Source organism: Astatotilapia calliptera, chromosome 13 (genome assembly GCF_900246225.1).
Source record: "Astatotilapia calliptera chromosome 13, fAstCal1.2, whole genome shotgun sequence".
NCBI lineage: Eukaryota > Metazoa > Chordata > Actinopteri > Cichliformes > Cichlidae > Astatotilapia > Astatotilapia calliptera.
Window position 1 is genome coordinate 1622299 of NC_039314.1, and position 19794 is coordinate 1642092.

Here is a 19794-nt window from a genome sequence, read left to right on the forward strand (position 1 = left end):
ATGAACAGTAGATCAATGGAAGAGTCAGATGTATCTTGACCTGGGTCAGGTCTTTTGGGGGATTTTATGTTTTTTTTCCTCCAAAGGATATAATTTTCAGATCCTCTTCTTCTGCAGTAGATATTTTTTAGGCTTCCTTTTGGCCCTTCCCTTTTCCAATGTTCTCATTTCATCCTTTTTGAAATCTGCCATGTTTGGAAGCTCTTTGGAAATGACCTTTGGGTTCAAAAATTATTAGCGGTCAATTCTGTTGTCATGTGGAACTGTGAACGGTGGTTTGATAACAGTTAGTCCTTTGGTAGCTGCCACACAACTATCTGTTGGATAGTGTACTGGACAAATTCTCAGGGGGGATCAAATACTTATTTCCTCACTAGAACGCACATTAATTAATTAATTAATTAATTTTTATAGACTGCCTATTTCTTTGTAAGTTGTTAAAATGAGGAATTCAACAGGGGATCAAAATGTATATCCTCCACTGCCCCAGTGTGTCCAGGCTTCACTGTGACATCACTATCATAAAATTAGGTTCACTGTTGTTCATGCAAGCTTGCATGACCGAAACTAAAATCTTTGAAATGTTTTGGTAAAGTCCCAGAGGTAGCACAGCAGCATGCACATTTTATCCTCCACAGTTCTGTGGTTGAACCCACACCTTAGCCACCATCGCACACAAAGCTGAGCCACAGCTTTTTCAACACGGTGACTAACACAAGTTTGAGAGTAGCTTTTTAAATCAAACCGCTTTTCCTCCGTGTTCTAACTTTCATTGATCCCTTTCTCTCTTTCTCAGGGATGTGTTGCCGTTTACTCTGAAACTCCCAGAGGCCATCGCTTCAGCCAGAACTTTTTCTGATCTTGAGGAAGTTGCTAAGCTTGGTGCAGGTTTGTTCACTTATTTATATGTAGTGTGTGTTAATGGTCAAGCTGGGGAACTCAAACTGCAGAGACAAATAAATATGACGTAATTGGCTACATATAAACTTTAAATGTTGAAGCCATTTTGAGAATAATGTTTGTGTAACATCTGTGTTCAGTGTAACTCTCAGTGATAGTTGGTTGTTTATTTCCAAAGTAGCTTATAGAGCTACTTTGGAAGCTTATAGAGCTATGTATTCTATGATTAGGAATAAAAATAAAAATACTTGAAATGTGCAATTCACTTGTATTTGTATTTTTATTCCTATTTATTCTATTTATCCCCTTCGTATAGTGTGTGTGTGTGTGTGTGTGTGTGTGTGTGTGTGTGTGTGTGTGTGTGTGTGTGTGTGTGTATATATAAAATATTCTGTAACTCTGTAACTTTTGTCGGTGCTGTGCTTTTGGAAACCGAATTTCCCAGAGGAACCCACCCGAGGGATTAATAAAGTTTTATCTTATCTCTCTTATCTTATGAAAGTCTAAGGAATGCAGTATATGCTGCAAGTATGGAAGTAAATTACTGCTGAGCGCTGTTGATAGCCAGTTACTATTCTTCTCCATTCAGTCATTTGGAAGTAATTAATGATTGCTCAGTTTCAGTTTTTTTTGTTCAAACTGATTTGTGGACTTCCGTCAGCAGACGGTACTTTCTCTTTTCCCACATTTATCGGGTGTAAAACCCGCAGAAACTTTTTTTCCTCCTGTGGCCCATCCCAACCACATTCCATGGTATTTGAGGAGTTAACTGGCATGCTGGTGCTGAATGAATCACTCTTAGGGACAAAAACGTCTTCCACACCCAGATCAGTGCGACTGAGCTTTGTTTAAATCAGGCAAGACCGCCTGTGTTTGTGGAAGAGATTTTATTCATGTTCATGACTTAATGGTGTGAGGTCAACGTCATCACCACCAACAACCAGCCTCAATCCCTTACCCAGTACTAGGGATGCACAATTATTTCAATTTTAATCTTGATCACGATTTTAGTTTAACGCAATTTAATGAAGACGATCAAATGATATTGAAAGTGGTGGTCTGCCAGTGGAACACAAAACAAGAGCAAATCAAGCGCTCCCTAAATGACCTGTCTGCATGTACCAATCACAGCTGTTCCCTGGACCACCATAAATAACCACCATCATATAATTAATCATCACATCCTATAACAGTGCTGTAGAGTTATCGTCACCACAAGACACACAACTAACTTAATCAACCACCTAAAAATTCACCTCAAACTGCACTACATCTAATCATGAAGGCCACGGTGCTGTGACTTGTTTAATATCAACTCAGACAATTACAACTTTTTCACATTTTTCCTCTTAGGGACACAGACCTGTGAAAAAGTGAAAGCATGACTCTAAGACAAACATTATTATCACTAAACTCACTAAAAGTGTGCAGGGATAAATCTAACCCTGGTAGGTTACCACTTACAACATTTAGTTTTCTGTAAATTCATCGTAAAGGCAATAGTTCCGATGACATTCAAGCATTTAAGATTATTTTTTGAGCCTTTGTTAGGCAGTTTGATAGTGGAAAGTAGACAGGAAAGCAGGGAGAGAGAGTGGGTGATGACATGCAGCAAAGGGCTCAGAAACTCCCTGTGATTTATGTTCCACAGCACTCTTTTTGTACATCCTTCTCAGAGCAACTTTTTTATCCACTCAGACTCTACCACTATGATTCAGCTTGAGGCATTAAGGGGTGCTCAAAGGTAGACTTGACTTCTTCTTAAAGAATTCCGTGTGACACGATGATTTGATGACTTTCTTGCCTTTTATTGAAGTGCGTACAGACTTGTTGTCTTAACAACCCCTCCCCCCACAAACAGTCTTTCATTCATAAAAAAGGGCGCCTTTTTGGTGAAGTGACACAATAGTGGCCTTTGTGTTGCTAAAGGTAATTGAGCTACAGTGAATAGTTGATCTAGGAGACATTTCTGACGTTGATATGAACAAGTATGCTTGTGAGACTCTGTGGGTATTACTTTCACCACTGACTCAGAGGAGAAAAGATCACTGTTGAGTGTGACGTTGTCAGTGTCATGTTACCTATGTTGTGTGGCGCTCCACCTGTGATAACACTTTTGTAGGGAAGGTTTTTTTAGTAAGGTAACTGACTTTTTGTAATGTTCTTAAAGTTTAGCTTGGCAGCCGGGTCCAAAAGTGGCCCATTAGACACTTCATGTGTACAGATTTTCTATTTGGCTGACAAATTAGGAGGGGAACTTTTAAGATCAATGATATGTTTTTGTATTTAGTCTTGAATTGATTAAGTTTTGATGTTTTGCTTCTGGTTTTCCCTATAATTTATTTTTAAAGTTTGCAAGTTTGCACCATAATAACTTTATCTTTAAAAATGTGCTTAAAGAACTAAGAGCATAAATGACATAAATGTAATGTTGGCGTGAATATTTTAATGGATTCTCACATTAGCTAGTCATTAGTCTCAGTGCAGACCTCGGATCTTTTTAACAGCCAAAAGGGGACAACTTCTTTTGTTTGGGAGGTCTGATCTTCATAGAAGTCTATCCTTGATCTTTTTTTCGCTCTTCTCTGTTGGCAACGAACTCCACTGTCGTGTTCCTGCTCTGCTTAGCTTGTCAACCAATCAGCATTTGACCAGTTGAGCAATGTACTGTTGGGTTTTCAGGGGACTGCATGGGAGCACGTTTGCATTGGTTGAAATTTTGCATGTTCTCCCCATGACTGTATGGCTTCTAACGTAGAAAATGAAAACATACATGGACTCCAAAGACACGCATGATGTAAGTGAAATTGTTCTAAACTGGCCATGGGTGTGTACGGTTGCTATCCATATGTGTTAGCCCTTAGCCAATTCAGAGTTCTTGGCAAGGGCTTAGAGCTAAGTAGATGAATGGATGTTTTTGCCTCCGTGAGTACTTGTTTAATATAAAGCTTCTCAGACCAAGTGGGTCATTAACATTATTATTTAACCCCTAATTTATGTTAATATTAGTAAAGCTGAATTTTTCTAAACACTGTAAGTAATTCAATAACATAAATTGTTTTTTGGGTGTTTTGAACGACACATCAATACTCCCCCCGAACTTCTAATCTGTTTAATATTGTTCCCATTGCAAAAACCTTTGGAAACCATCGCTTTAAACAACATCATTGAATTGTTATTTAATCTTTACAAATAATTTCCTTAGTATAGAAATAAAAGATAAATAAAACATTTCTAATCTTGTATCACTAAATATTTGCCTTTCTTTTGTAGATGTCATCAGGTTCTCAGCCTTTGATCAGTCATATTCCGTCGTGTTTATTTGGCCCTGACTCCATATTCTTTAATATTGTTCCTCCGTCAGTATCAGATCCAGTTATGAACTATTTGTTGCTCAGGTGTGCAGCTGAAACACGTGTTTTGTTGTTGTTGTTTTTTCATGAACTGCTCTATGTAGATATTGGCAAGACACTAGCAAGGCAGGCAACACCAGACTCACCAGAGTGTGTTACTATTATGTTACTTGCAAGTGTCTTAGTTAATTTAACAAGTGAAAAGGAAGGTTAGCACCTCCTGAGAGCGAGTAGCTTCTGTCTGAATGTTAACAATGGGAGTGATAACTTATTAATCAATGCCCGAGCTTTCCTGATTCTTATGCTCAGTATTTGACCTGAGATTCACACTTTCTATTTTGTACCTGTATATTTACTGCAGGCTGTCAAAGCAGAGCTGTAAAGCGTCATTTCCAGGCTCATTAAGAGATCTGTTGGGTTTTGATTGGTTGTTACTGATCTGTTAGTAATAACACTGATCTTGATGATAATCCTTAGGATCAGCTCAGCATGTTGCTAATACACTGTAGAGTCTGGCAACATCCTGGTGTGCTGCCTGATAATCAGATCTACTCCTATGGAAAGCGGCATGTTCATTGATGGAACAGTTTGTTTCATCTGCCACTTGGTTAAGTTGAAGTAGTCTCAGCACTGAGAGAGCCACCACTTCCTCCCTCTGACTTTTTTTTCCTGGCTCCAGTTTGGCAGCCGTAGCTCTGAATGATGTCACACAATTTCCCAGTTCTTACACAAAACCACAGCAAAACACATTCCTGTCTTGGGCTCTGTATGTGCGCACTGTGCAGGACACTTGTGTTCCAGAAGTTTCCAGTTCGTGGGAGTCTTGTTGGTTCCTGGGTTATTCCTGAACATGCTAACTGGTGTTCTCTACTCTGAAGATGACAGTCTGGGACTTCTTCAACCCCTATTGAAAAAAAATTGCAGTCCATGATTAAAAGCTGGGTCTGCACTAGAGATGGACCGATCCGATATTACGTATCGGTATCGGTCCGATACTGACCTAAATTACTGGATCGGATATCAGAGAAAAATAAAAAATGTAATCCGATCCATTAAATATCACGAAAGCACCTCACAAAACTTGCAACACGCCGTAACTCGCCTCAGAACGTTAGCATGTCGGAGCAGTATGCATCACGTGATAGAGCGGCTGTGGCATGCCGGACCTGTCGGTGGTCTGGATAGCATGTGGAGCTTCGCTAGCAACCTGGCATTTCATCTCCGACAAAGTTATCCCGAGAGAAGTAAAGCAAGTGTGTAAGTCCATCTCTGAATGTTTGGTAAAGCATTCCCACGTTAAGCTTAACGAGCGACTGCCTCTCGCTCTCCGGCTGCTACTTCAATCGTGAAACTGCTAATGATCAGCTGATCGGCTTTTCTGTCGTGTCCGTGTCTCTAGTTTGCTTTTGGTCCACTTTGCGCCAGAAAGAGCAAACCAGCGGCTGAACAACAGCAGCACGTTTAAGCTTGATAAGCTGTTGTTAGAATGTATTTAATATTACTTTCTACTCGAGGATCTTTTTCTACGTAGCTGACGCTGGTAACTGTGCAGGGGCGGATCTAGCAAAGTTTAGCCAGGGGGGCCGATAGGGCATTAACTGGGAAAAGGGGGAACAAAGACATACTTTTCTTTCTTATTCTCATTTAAAATGTCGAGCTTTTAATAAATAATTATCTGACACCCAAAGTTTTAATTTGATGTAAAATGAATAGAAGTCCATTACTGTATATAGTGACTATTAAGTCTAATATATATACCCTAGTAAGCTATAGTACTTTTTCCTTTGGGAAGGTACCATCTGTGCAGTCTGCAATTTTGTTGAAGAAAGATGTTGAATCTATTTAATATTTCTTGAAAAATAATTGATTTCTGTGCATTTTTTTTCACACTGCATCAAATTAAGGTTGATTACGTCGATTAAGCATCATGAGGTGGCGCCTGAGGGGTGGTTCCCTATTTTTTATTTATTTATTTTTGTTGTTGCTGGGAGTTGGAACCCTATTAGTTAGGTTGCTTAATATTTACGCTAAGTACTCTTTAAAATACCAGAATAGGGAGGATGGTGTAGGTCTAAGTTTATTAGATTGATCAGTATTGCTGAACTATGAAATATTTTTTTTGTATACAGGTATAACAGAATAGCTTTAGTGTAGTTGTTGTTTTAAACTTGAGTATGAACTTGCAGACTTGCAAAATGCAGCAAGATATTTTAAAAAACAGTTTTGTTGATTAAAAAACACTATATCGGATTCATATCGGTATCGGCAGATATCCAAATTTATGATATCGGTATCGGTATCGGACATTAAAAAGTGGTATCGTGCCATCTCTAGTCTGCACCAGGGAATCCACCAATGTAGTCTGCCAAGAAGAGTGGTTATATCTAACCAGAACTATGCTGAAAGCTTTTTGGTGGCTACTGAAGGTGCATGATTAAGGTGCAACTTGCTAAGGGAAATTTAACCGAATATTCTCGGGATGTATGTATGATTTTGATCCAAAATAAATTCAAACTTGTATGGCCAGTTTTTGTAGGGTTTTTTTATTTTATTTTATTTGACATCATTAAAGATGTATGCTGTATAATCATTCCACCCTGGAAAAAGAGCAGTTCAAAGAAATCATTAAAATCCCAACCCTGACATTCCCATCATCAGTATGTGTAAACTTTTAGCACAACTGTAACGAATGTACAAAGAAGTTTTTCAGCAAGTCTGAGAAGTAAAGGTTACTTATAGAGAGAATAAACATCAGCAGCGCAAGACGGAAATGGGGGGATGGACTTGTTTTGGTTTGCCACGCAGCTTCATGTGAAAGGGGAGAGGAGAGGTGGGTTGAGTGTGCCAACAGCCCGCCCACACCCTTATTAACACAAGTGAGTCATAACAAAGAGGGAGTGCGAGTGAGCCACAGAAACCAGTAGAGTTTCAGCCTGCAGAGACGCAGTGTCCTCTAAACACAAAGTTAGACTGACATCAGCAGTTCGCCTGTGCCATTCAGCTTTGGGTCACAGTAAGTACTGTTGTTTCCTCTCTGCTGTGTGTGAAGGAGCTGCACTGTGTCTGGCACTAATATTTCTCATATGCCGTTGTTTCCTCTGCTGTGTGTTTGTCTGGTACGGCTCAGACTCCAAGTGCTCAACAAAGAGTTGTGTTAAAATTGTTTAGTGCCATTTCTCTCTTTCTTTCCTCTGTTGAGAAAAGCTCCTAACAGCATGAAGGAGCATTTAGAGGTTTTTGGCATTTGTTTTATTTAGTGGGGCTTTTACTGGGAGTTGATGGGAGCACTGCTGAGCATTTTCCTGCTCTTCGCTGAACTGTTGGATCTATAAACGTGTCGGCTCCCAGTAAAACCATGGAAAAAAAAGATAGCTGACTCTGTTTATTTTCTTGGCACATTTTTTGCTTTTGAAAGCAAACCACCCAATAAATAGCTCTTCTACTTCACTCCAACTTGATTCTGCAGTGAGAAGCTGTTTGACTGCAGTGGGCAGAAGGATCTTTTACTTGATTGTGTTTTACACAGCCTCGCTGAGGGACATCACAGGCAAGTTGGACTGTTCAGCAGATGCAGTTTGAGATAATTGTGAGCAATGGTGATGCTTTCTTTGTTAAATGGTGCTCTAATATTGCAATGAAATCTAAACAGAATTATTTTGGCCCTTATTAGTCAATATTCGTGGCACTCATGCCTCCAAAGCTTTTGAGGGTGAAACAGTTCAAATTTCTTACTTACAGAAAAATATTGTTACATGATACTAGACTGTAATATTTGAATTCATGAGTCTCCCTCATCTTGCCATATGTTTCTTGTCTTTTGGCTGTTAGATTATGACAAAAAACGCAGTTATTATTCTTAGTCAGTGATTAAAATCTCCGTTAATTAACAAGGTTATTCATTAACTTGATAAGTCAAGTATTTATTGATTTCTTTTTACAGGGGATTTCCTTGGACATAAAGTCTGATTCGAATTAAAAGCAAACACAAAGGATTTATAGGAAATGTTTCCCATTTTTTCCCTTGATTTTTCTTACTTTCATCATTTATGAAAGCCAAATTGTGGCTGAACTTGAAATCTAATCCGTCCTGTTTTTATCTGAAAGCTGTGAAAAGGCAACTCTGATAAATTTGTTTATAGGTTATAGGGCTCATGGCCTTGGGGATTCGTTTTAGCAGATCAGGTCAATCACAGTAACACACTATCACTTTATGATTATGGTCATGGTCAAAATAATCTGAGGTAATGAAGTTGTATGGAAGTCTGTAAAAGCTTACAAAACATTTATTTAGGGTATTATACAAGTATTGTTTACACAATGTTGATATTTAATTTAGACATTTCATGGTTACTGTTAAAAAACAATAGAAAACAATATGAACACAAGATCTTTCATTTGCTGTTTCTTTTTAGGCTTCTGGGATGTTCCATTGTGCAGCAGGAGGAAGAGCCCAGTGTCGTTGACGGGGACAGCAGCCCCTGACAGACCACCCCCACCTGCCCACAGACCAGTGTCCTCAACAGCTACCTCAGGACGCCCTCGGCTTCAAACTCGCACCCCATCTGAGCTTGAGTGTTGCCAAGCCAATGGAGCGCTGTGCTTCATCAACCCGCTCTTCCTAAAGGTCCACCAGCCAGATGATAATCAGAGCTTCACTCCCAACATCCCCGACACAGGAAAGCAGGACCTGAGAGAGGAAGCTGACAAAAGAAAAGGCAGCAGTAAGGAAGCTCAGGTTTGCAGCTCAGATCACAGCCACAGCAGCCAGTCACAGCAAGAAAACCTGCAGAACCCTGACAGAAACACAGAGCTACACACCAGCACAAGTCACAAACTCAGCGGGCCAGAAAGCGTGACACGATTTCCACCACCTCGGCCACCTCCACCTCGCTTTACAGCACAGCAAACAGCCCCTCCTGTTCGGCAGCGCAGCATGCCCGAAAAGATCTCCTGGATCAAGGAGAAGGTGGAGGAGAGGGAGCGAGGCAGCAGCCTCCTTTCTCGCCTTGGCTCCTCGCTAAGTATCAGCCCCTCATCCTCTCCGCCTAAGAGACTTAGCATCAGCTCACCTATATCCATCCCCCGGCCATCACTGCCCCTCTCTCTGCCATCTCTGTCCTCATCTCCACGTCGAACCAAAGCCTCACCAACATCCAGTCTAGAGGACGCTCAGTGTCACCGAGCTCTGGAGGACGACACCATTGAGAAGGCCCTAATCAGAGCCAAACTATCCCGGCAAAAGGCTCTACCCTGCTCCCAGAACTCCTGCAGTCCCCCAGACTCCACCGTGGTGACAGCAGTCGAGCATGGAGAGGTGGGCGGAGGAGAGGAAGAAAGAGTTGACGAATGCAGCGGGGGCAGCCAGCGGCTCAGTGACATGAGCCTCTCCACAGACTCGTCAGACTCGCTGGATTTCTCTCAGTCCTCAGCTTTCTTTATGCCTCCTATGCATGACCCCAGCCCCCCCACTGAGGCTGACTTCAACACCCACCTCCCCCTCTCCATCCCACCGTCCCACCTAGGTTTCTGCAGTATGGAGGACGATGACGACGATGAGGATGAAGATGACGAAGAGGAACCTGACTATGGCGTCAGCCTGGAGAGCGATCAGGACCAAGACCAGGACCTGACCATGGTGCCACCTGGACACCGCACAAAGCGTCGCCCCAGTGCCAGTGCCCTGGTCCTCCAGAAGGCCCTGCGAGGCCATTTTCGCAAAGTGAGTGGCGTTTTCAACTCGCTGCTCACACCTGAGAAGAGGGCGATCCGTAAAGTGGTAGAGCTGTCCAGAGATAAGAGCTCGTACTTCGGCTCCTTGGTGCAGGACTATCTGAGCTACATGGGCGAGGGTGCGGGCACCCAGGCATGGCAGGGATACGACTCCGGACTGGACCTGCTGCAGACTCTCCGGCAGTTTATCACACAGATGAAGAGCTACCTTCGACAGAGCTCCGAGATGGAGCCGCCCATCGAGAGCCTGATCCCAGAAGACCAGATCGGTGAGTTTGCAGTGCAGAGTGTGGTCCTCCATCATTTTACTTTAGCACAGAGCTTTATTTTCTCACCTGTGTTTTCCCAGACATTGCACTGACCCTCCAATACTAACATCATAGAGGACAATGTCAGCTTGTTGCTTTAATGACAGCATCTACACCAAAGACAGTTTGCACCACTCCTCTCAGATCACTGCTGAAGTAGCCGCTCTGCACAGTTGCAACATTTCTACCTTTTTTAAGCTTCTGATCTCATCGTTTCTCAGCAGGTAGTCAGCTCCCTGCATGACTGCAGATAAATGTGACTATTTCTAGGAAGTGTGAATGAGTGACACATTCAGAAATCTTAATCATTGTGGAAAATCACAGTCACATTAACTCCAATTAATGCACATGTAGCAGTTTCACTTCAGTATTTTAGCAGTGAACACTGGAAAACACTTTGTGTGTCTACTTTAGAAGCAGAATGCAAATCTCTATTGAAGCAATAATTGTGTTTGCATTTCTCTGTTACTGCCCTTTTACTATTTTTATCCTTTTTTTCCTATCTTACAATGTCTTTAAAGCACTTTGGAGGAGGACAGCCAGAGACAACTACACAACCACACACACGCACATACAATGTCTCACTGACACACACACACACACACACACACACCTGCCGGAAGAGTCTGAATCATTTAGGCCAAGATTCAGTGGCCACATTAGACCTTGGACAGAAACATGTAAACACAGAGCACAAAGAGGGTTTTATCTGTGGAGGAAGGAGCCCACTTCACCAACCTGTTTTTACTGGCCTCGTTCAGAAAGTTGAGCAAAGGGCTGCAACTATGAAGTCATGAATTGGGTGGAGAAGTGCTGACAGTTGACTTTGTAATGTTTTTTCACCTGTAAGAAAGTTTGTTTGTGTATCAGGATTGAAGGATCCATTTTTTTTCAAAGCTCGACCCGGAGCAGAACAGGGTATCTCCATCTCTGCTCATTTCATTATAAATAGTTTGGAATGCTAAGGAAGCATTCTGGGAAGCATCCTTTTGGATTTGGACGTGTGAAAAACTCCACAGGCTGTTCAGCCGCTAGAAAATGGAAAACGTTGCTTAACACACCTTTAAAGCCAGAAACATTTTCATTATGTTCCATTTTCCCCTTGATAAATAATTTGATTGACAGCTACAATCGGTGTGGTGTCTGAAGGGAAAACTAAAATTGAAAGAGCAGCTTTGTGTTTCCATTGTTGCGTGTTGTGGCCCCCTCTCGTGCCCACTCTCTGAATGGCTTGTTTTTCTCAGGGATGACACACTGGGAACTGCTGCGGCTTTTACTTCTTGGAACACTTACACAACATTTAGTTGTGGCAGCTTCAGAGAGTGTTTTCTGTTGAGCTCAAAGGCCGGCTGGCCCAGATGCCTCTGGATGGCCGTCTGCCAAGTCATGCAACCGGTCTCGGTCCAACTCCAGCTCTCCAATCAGAGGAGAGGATTAGACGCAAGCCCCCATCACACTGTGCCTCTCCCTGCCCTTCACTCTTTGTTTTTAATCTGTGGTTCTTCAATCTCTCCCTCTCGCACTTGACACTGCCAGTAGGTGGTGTGAGAAAATGACATAATGTGAATTAGATGAAACCGAGAGGTGACCTAAAACAAGATGTACCATCAGGCCATCTGTGTTGTAGATGATGTATGGTTTTTGGGAGTAGGTCGATTTCAAATATGGAGGCCACCTCTGTGCTTGTTGTGCTCCTTCATCACCCCAGCTGTGTATGTGTTCAGGATGGGGAGGGGGAGTAGGGGGCAGGGGAAAATAGAGTCTGTTGTGTTGAAGTCATCCCACACAGAGAGGCTGTCCTCCAGCAGACAGCCTGAGCCAGATCAACATCAAGCAGGTCTAACTTATTGATGATGTTATCATATGCACACCTTGGGACTCTGGCTTTTACTTATAGCTCTGATGATACTTTTATTCCGCTGTTGCTTTTAGGTCACATATCAACTCAGAAATTCACTTCTTGTACAGACAAATGACACATAACATGCTAATTAACATGTTTATTGATGCTGGAAGGTGGATTTTATTTCCTTCAGACAGATCCACACTAGATATTCATATATATATATAAAAGACCACACTGCAGTCGTCGTCTTGCTGTTTTGAAACTGGAAGTGATGAGCAAGTGTTGGAGCTGAAAACGTAAACTTTTTTGTTTGTTTGTTTGTGGGTTTTTTGCGTTATTCACATTGGTCTTGCTTTATCCTGCTAATGACCAAGTGACTTTAGTGAACACATTCAAGAGGAGTTTATGGGATCAAAGGTCAAAGTAGATGAGGTCTGCTGTTCTGTAGATGTCTTAAACATGCTGCTGGTATGACGAGGACGAATCAAAATGCTATTTTTATGGTTCAGATTATAAGCAGGAAGTCAACAATCTGTGTAGCTTCTGGCTTCAGTGACAGAACAGATACTCACTACTGTTCCTGATTTCAGCAGGCTATTTATAGTTCAAGGAGACAGTCACTTTGTGTACACACACACACACACACACACACACACACACACATATTGTGTGTGTGAGTGTATAATGGTATTTGATGTGGTCTCACTGTTATTTTATCTTCACCAAATGGATGGTGGATAAAAGGTTCAGCTGTTCCCCGTAGACAGTATTATGTGAGACCGCCCAGCTGCAGCAGACAAGGTGATTGGTTAAAGGCTGCGTGGAGGATGCTTGGTGAGAGGATGTTTATATTCAGAGGGGAAGACACAAGAAGTGTGTAAGTTTGTGTGTGATTGCTAGCTTTCCCTGGCCTTGGCTGATAAGTTGTCCCCAGGAAAATGGGTGCCACTGTGATGTCTGCAGTCCATCTGTGATCCAGGACACAGGACACTGTGACATTTCCTTAACCCTGCTCTCACATTATTTTAAGGTGGATGCATGCATGCAATCTAAAGAAGCACAGAGTCAACGTGCGGAAAACTTAGTCTGAGGAGTCTCATTAGTGTGTCTGTAAATCTGGACATGTCCCTCTTTAGGGTGACTTGGACACAGCTCTTAACTAATGTCCACAGTGAGGAATGTTGGCACTGTTTTTAATTACTTAGGCAGAGCAGTGGAGACTGCAGGAAAGAAAACTCTCCCAATTTAAAAAGCCCACAGCTATGAGTTTTGTCCTTCTAGTTGTTAACCAAAATGCTCACAAGTTAGGTTTTAACGGTTAGATATCAAATTTACTGTTCACTACCGAAAGCTGACATCAGAAGCTATTTTTCAAGCAAATGGGACCAAACTCCACTGGTTCCAAGTTCTGCAATAGCAGCAATTGCTGCTTCTCTCAGATTTCTAGCTTTGGGAAAAGGAGGCAGGGCGGCGAGTATTTTAGACTGTTGGTAAAACTTTAGAAGCCATTTAAAAAATGGTTAAAAGTAATTAAAAAAAAAAACGCAGACCGATGAGACGTTTAGGGGAAAAGACCAGATCACAACAACAGCTGCCTCGAGACACTTTATATTGTAAGGTAAAGCTCCTACAATCATGCAGACAGAGCGTCAGCATTCAGATGAGTCTCTATCAGCAGCCAGAAAGAGTGGGAAGGAAAAACTCCCTTTGAACAGGAACAAACAGCCATGTTGTTATTCTTAGACTCCAGTTCTTCATTACCGACAGTTGAAAATAGACCTTGTTTATTTGCGCAGCTCCTTTGTGAAGCTGTTGAAGCAAAATTCCTGCACTTTGTAAACAAAGAGATTGAACAGGAGGTGGAGTGAGGGATATTCCCCCGAGTGACATCACACAAAACTGTGTGAACCCGAGTGGTCATTGTTTGAAACTTTGGCCAACTTTAATAATAATATGAACTACATAATAGTATTTAATATATTTGACAGAAATGGGTTCCCCCTTTTTGATTGATCAAATGTTTCAAAATTACATGAAATGAGGAAAAAAGGAAGCGGTCGTTTCAGACAGTGGTGTCGTAATATCATTTTTTCAAGCTTTTCTTTGGAAATACTTGAACAGTTCAGTTTGGTGTGACTTCCATCTTTGCCAAGCTGCAGAGCGTTACGGTAAGGAACGTCAGTGGTGACATGTAGTGGCAGGTAGGTGGTTTCCAGTGAGTGAAAGATCTTGTCATGGAGATAAGCCACAGTCACACCCTGGATTATCAGTGTTTGTTGACACAGAGAGTTTAAGCACTGGCGAAATCTGCTCACTCCTCATTCTTAATCCGTGGCAGCAAGCAGTGATAACAGAATCATGCAGAGCACCTCGTTTACTGGCAGTTGGTACACAGTGATGGAATGAGGAAGTGAGAATGTGCTGCTGGAGAGTTGCCAGCTTGGTTCTCTGATGCAGCTCCAGTAGGCGTACATCTGGAGGAGTGGAGGAATCTCACAGACATGCGTGAAGCAGACTCGGACTTTGATACTTCATCGGGAGGAAGCTGATGGAGATGGGTTCATGTGGCGGAAAGGTGTGTGTGTGTGTGTGTGTGTGTGTGTGTGTGTGTGTGTGTGTGTGTGTGTGTGTGTGTGTGTGTGTGTGTGTGTGGATTTGCTCAGCCAGAGAAACTGCTGACTCCATATTCCTAGAGAACAGTCAGCATCTCTCACACATTCCTTATTCAGCAGGGCTGTGGTTTGGCCTCCTGCTCGTGTGTTAGTCAGACTGCACAAGCCGAAGAAGCTCATGATGGTTTGACTCCTCCTAGCTGAACTTTGAGCTGCACACATGGTCGTCAATAGGAACTTGATTTACACACATGATGATAAGTAGAACTGATCTGATCGCGACACCCTTCTAACAGCTTGTAGCTCTTAAATCATGGCTCACGGTACACAATGAATTTGGTATGCAGTAAACATGGGTAAAATTATTAATGTCACAGCTAAAACATGTCTCACTCAGTGATCTGTGGACCCTCTTGATCTCATATCACAGGTTGTATTTTATCACTGTGTAGGTGTTCAGATAGAAAACAGTAAGTGGGAGAGCACTTCCTTCAAGAGAGATGGTATCTAAAAACACACCACTATTGCACTGACTCATATTCACTGATGTGCTTTCCTCTTGTGGAATCTTTACTTGTTTTTTTAATTTAGACTCCACTGACATTTGTTTTCTAATATGCGACTCACACGTACACATTACTTACGCACTTGATGGTGGGTGTGGCTGATGCAGGTGGGGGTAATTTTCCTGCTTCACAGAAACAATAATCAGCTACTTGGAGGGCATGCTAATGGGTCTTTTAGCAGTTAGCATGATCCAGGCTTGCTTGCCTTTTAGTAACTTAGCTCATGTACCTCTGGGAGCAAAGTCACTGTAGTGATTAGCGGTGTCCTTCATTTAGAGCCAGACAGACTGCACCAGCAGCTGCCTGGCGTTTGTGATGTTTGTATTATGTGTTTTGATTTGCTAGCAGCTATGCTGAACTTTCCTCAGCTCACTAACGGTTTATTTGTGCGAAACACTGAAAGATTCTCTTTGCGCTCGTCCACAGACCAAGTCCTGGAGAAAGCAATGCATAAGTGTGTCCTGAAGCCCCTCAAGGCCGTAGTGAGCAGCGCCCTGCAGGAATTCCAGATACGCAGTGGGGAGTGGCAGGAGCTGAAGGAGAACCTGTCCCAGGCCAAGGCCAGGCAGCCACAGGAAATGGGCGTGGCCGACGCGCAGCCCCCGGACACAGTGGCCATAGAAAAGATCAAACACAAGTTCCACACCATGTGTAAACTGTACTCTCCAGAGAAGAAGGTCAGCATGCTGCTCAGAGTCTGCAAACTGATCTACACCATCATGGAGGACAACTCAGGTACAGATGAAAACCACACCCACACCCACAGTCAGTGTCGCATGGCAGGAATGATGAGTGAACCTGCTGTGTGTTTGACAGGTCGTCTGTATGGTGCTGATGACTTCCTGCCCATGCTGACCTATGTGTTGGCCCAGTGTGACATGCCTCAGCTGGACAATGAGATACTCTACATGATGGAGCTGCTGGACCCCTCACTGCTGCATGGAGAAGGTGTGGCACTTTTCCATGGAAACCAGCACAATCTACCCCATCCTCCACCCCCCACATAATTAACAGTGTGCCGCTGTGTGTGCGTGTTGATGTGCAGGTGGCTACTACCTGACCAGTGCGTATGGAGCCATGTCTCTGATCAAGAACTTCCAGGAGGAGCAAGCAGCCAGAGTGCTGAGCTCTGAGACCAGAAACACACTCCACCAGTGGCACCGCCGCCGCACCACCCAGCGCTCTGCACCATCCATCGATGACTTCCAGGTGAGAACACACAAATAAGTTCACTCAGTGCAAAAGGTTTCTGTGACGCTGGCAGATTAGCACTGCTTTAGAGGTTGTCTTTTAGCTTCAGAGTTGATTTTGATATTTTTATACACCAGTATTTTCAAAAGCAACACCACCCAGTACAGCCTCTCAGCTTCGAAAACATGGCAAGGAGGATTTTCGGTGTTTAACTGCAATCAAAAACATCTGAGTCTTCAGGCTTCGTATGTTTGCTCTCTGAACACTGACCGTCTCCTCTGACTGTCCCTCAGAACTACCTGCGGGTTGCTTTGCAGGAGCTGGACAGCGGCTGCACAGCCAAGACCCTGCAGGTGCAACCTTATGCCACCGTGGAGGAGGTGTGCCAGCTGTGCGCCCGCAAGTTCAAAGTGTCTGACCCCGAAAACTACGGCCTGTTCCTGTTGATGGAGGGCAGCAGCCAGCAGCTGGCCCCAGACACCCACCCTCAAAAGATAAAGGCTGAGCTGCACAGCCGCCCGCAAGCCGGTCCCTTCTACTTCGTCTTCCGTCGCGTGGCCAGTAGCAGCACCGCCCAGCTATCTGCTCCCCTTCACGTGGCGCCCAACCTCAACGACCTCACCGTGACCTCTGACACAAAGGCCAACCTGAACGACCTCAGCACGGACCTGTCGACTGACTCCCCCAAACCCAGAGTCAGCTTAGGCCTGAGCCTGCCACCGAGCCACCTCAGCAGCTCCATCTCTGTGTGACTGTAGCAGCGAGCAGAAGCCTGAACAAGCTCTTTGTCTGCCGCAGTGTCACCCATAACTCCAGTAAACAAAAACATGTGGAGACACACGAGCTGGGCTCAGCGCTGTGGCGTGCCAGTCTTTGCAAAGCCGGACTTCTCCTTTCTTAGTCTGGGGAAGGTTCTGTCTGACAGGCCAGTTATTTGTCTTCCTGCTCTGGATTTCTTATCAGGGTAACTTTGTGGTAAACAGCTCTGTCAGTTGCTGTTTCCACCTCCTGATGGAGGGAATCTGAGCTCAGACACATGGGACAGTTCCTTTAAGTATACAAATAGATGTAGGTTATATATGTCATTTAAGTTTACGTCTCACAGTTGCTGGTAAACTGTAACTTTATTGTTTGAATTTTAAAAAGATAATCCTTCAGATTGTTGATTTGTGTGGATTTAGCGGCACCTGGTGGTGACTGATGCACAAAGCCATTTAAAAAAGAGAGAATGAAGCCACTTCTAATACAACAACAAACAAAACAATGTTATTAATAATAATAATAAAAACCCAGCATGCAATGCGCTGGACAGTCTGATTTCTTTATTAAAAAAGAGAAAAGATTCTAGTGGTTTCATGGTAAATGTGCTATTGTTAATAATGATTATTACTAACAAAATATATATAATAGGTATAAGGTTATATAGGTTTGCAATGATTCACTCATTCTTAAGAAGCATATGAAAAAAAATTGAATGTAATAAAATATAAACAGAGCTGATGTCCCAATCATTTGGACCAAACTGTTACCTGACCTGGCTAGCCACCATTGTTTAGGTGCAGCAGCTACAGAGGTGTGAGCAGACCTCCACCTTTCTCACTCAAATGACTTCACACTACATCTAAACAAACTTGGATTTAAAAGATACAAAAATTGGTGGGATTCCCCTTTAACAGAATGCAGAAATTTAAGAGACGCTGTTTTTTTTTGTTGATGACGGTGTTTTGTCATTTTTTTTGTTCCATAGTTGTCCCCACCATCTGCTGGATTTAAAGGGAATTGTTGATGCTGACGTAGAATGAGATGTGTCAGCGTGATCAGATCATCTGAAGGATTAACTTTGTAAAATTTAGCTCATGCATGTAGTTTGTGTTTAATGTTAGAAAAGGCAGGTGTTGCCAGTGTTTGTGTATTTACTGACAGTATCCTGGTGATATGAACGAGGCTCTTTCAGACCTGAGAGATGTTGCTGGTTATCGTTTCAGACCGTAGGGGTGGAACAGTTCTCCAAAGCCGTGGTTTCCCTTCATACCTCTGTTTTCGTTAGAGGAGAAGAAAAAGATTTTACTTGACCCCGACCTCATTATGAACAAAACGGATTCACTCGTTACCTGAATGGTCTGTAAATAGTAACCAGGCATTGACAGCTTCATATCACAGTCCAGGGAGACACGACCATGGCGTGACACTGTGGGTGTTTGTGTTACAGTTTCTGAATTGTTCCACTCCTATGAGAGTGATATGTGACAGATCCTGCGGCCGGCTGCCCCGTCTCTGTACTACTGACAAAGGCCTTTAACCCGGGTGGTAAGAACATGTATGAAGACACTGTGTGGACATCTAAGCTGGTCTGAGGTCCCACAGTCACACACGTTGAAAGGAAGGTGTAGAGGGTACCGTGATGATGGAGGGGAAAGTACTGAGAAGGACCTGCAGTACAGCGTAGCGTTGATTTTGGTGCTGTTGATCCAAATGCTTAAATTATAAGATTTCAGGTAATCGGCATATAAATATATACACATTTACCAGTGTCAGTGTCCATTGTTTATCTGCCTGAAGTGCTGAAAGACTCTGAAACAGTCATTTTAAATTCCAGATTTTATTGTTTCCCTTAGCACAAAATAGAAAAAGAGCAGTAAAAATAAAATGAATGAAGGAATGAAAATATGAAATCAGCTATAGGCCAAATAATTATAAACATCAGCGTCAGCCCAAAATTTCACAATCAGCACATCTTGAGTTTGAACAATTGGAAAAGCTGAAAAAGATGCTCATGCAGTGAATGAACTGAAGTGCAGTGCTCTGTTCAGTCCTGTTTTACGCAGGATGAAGTGTAACAGCTGAAACAGGGAAGTGAAAGTGTTGCTGAGTAGCATTAATCTTGTACAGAGCCTGTCGTGCAGACCTCTGTGGGCCAAGTCTTCAGCGTCTGAATTTATACCTACTGCCATGTTCCTCTAACATTCTTTGAGTATTTATATGTCTCTGTGCGGGGATTTTTCACAGATGGCTTTTCAATGTTAAAAATGTTCTTCATGGTGTCAAAATATCTTTAGTATCCAGGAGACATCCTGCTTATCATCCATGTCAGAAATATTCTTTTTGCACTCAATAAATGGTGGAAATGGAAATACTGTCTGTGCATTTGTTTGATCAATGCTCTGCTGTTGAGTCCCGTCATACCAGTTTCCTGCCGCCAGAGGGGGCTTGTGCCTCATTGATGCTGCATGAAGACTTGAAGATGAAAATGAGCCCTCACAAACAGGATGTATAACCACAGGCAGAACA

The 19794-nt window shown here is 42.8% G+C and overlaps 1 protein-coding gene across 2 annotated transcripts in view; it reads left to right on the forward strand.

The window, feature by feature from the left end:
- LOC113035054 (ras and Rab interactor 2-like) overlaps window positions 1-19640 on the forward strand; it is a 42848-nt gene extending 23208 nt beyond the window's left edge. Inside the window, exons 1-7 of one of the 2 annotated variants that reach the window (XM_026190311.1) lie at window positions 7145-7266; window positions 7720-7800; window positions 8666-10252; window positions 15742-16050; window positions 16132-16263; window positions 16361-16524; window positions 16800-19640. In XM_026190311.1, coding sequence (XP_026046096.1) covers window position 7266; window positions 7720-7800; window positions 8666-10252; window positions 15742-16050; window positions 16132-16263; window positions 16361-16524; window positions 16800-17258 — 2733 coding nt within the window. In that variant the 5' untranslated portion in view covers window positions 7145-7265 and the 3' untranslated portion in view covers window positions 17259-19640. Of the gene's footprint in view, window positions 1-796; window positions 889-7144; window positions 7267-7719; window positions 7801-8665; window positions 10253-15741; window positions 16051-16131; window positions 16264-16360; window positions 16525-16799 lie in introns of those variants that run through there. The other variant, XM_026190309.1, reaches the window with a different exon arrangement.
- The last annotated feature ends 154 nt before the right edge of the window (window positions 19641-19794 follow it).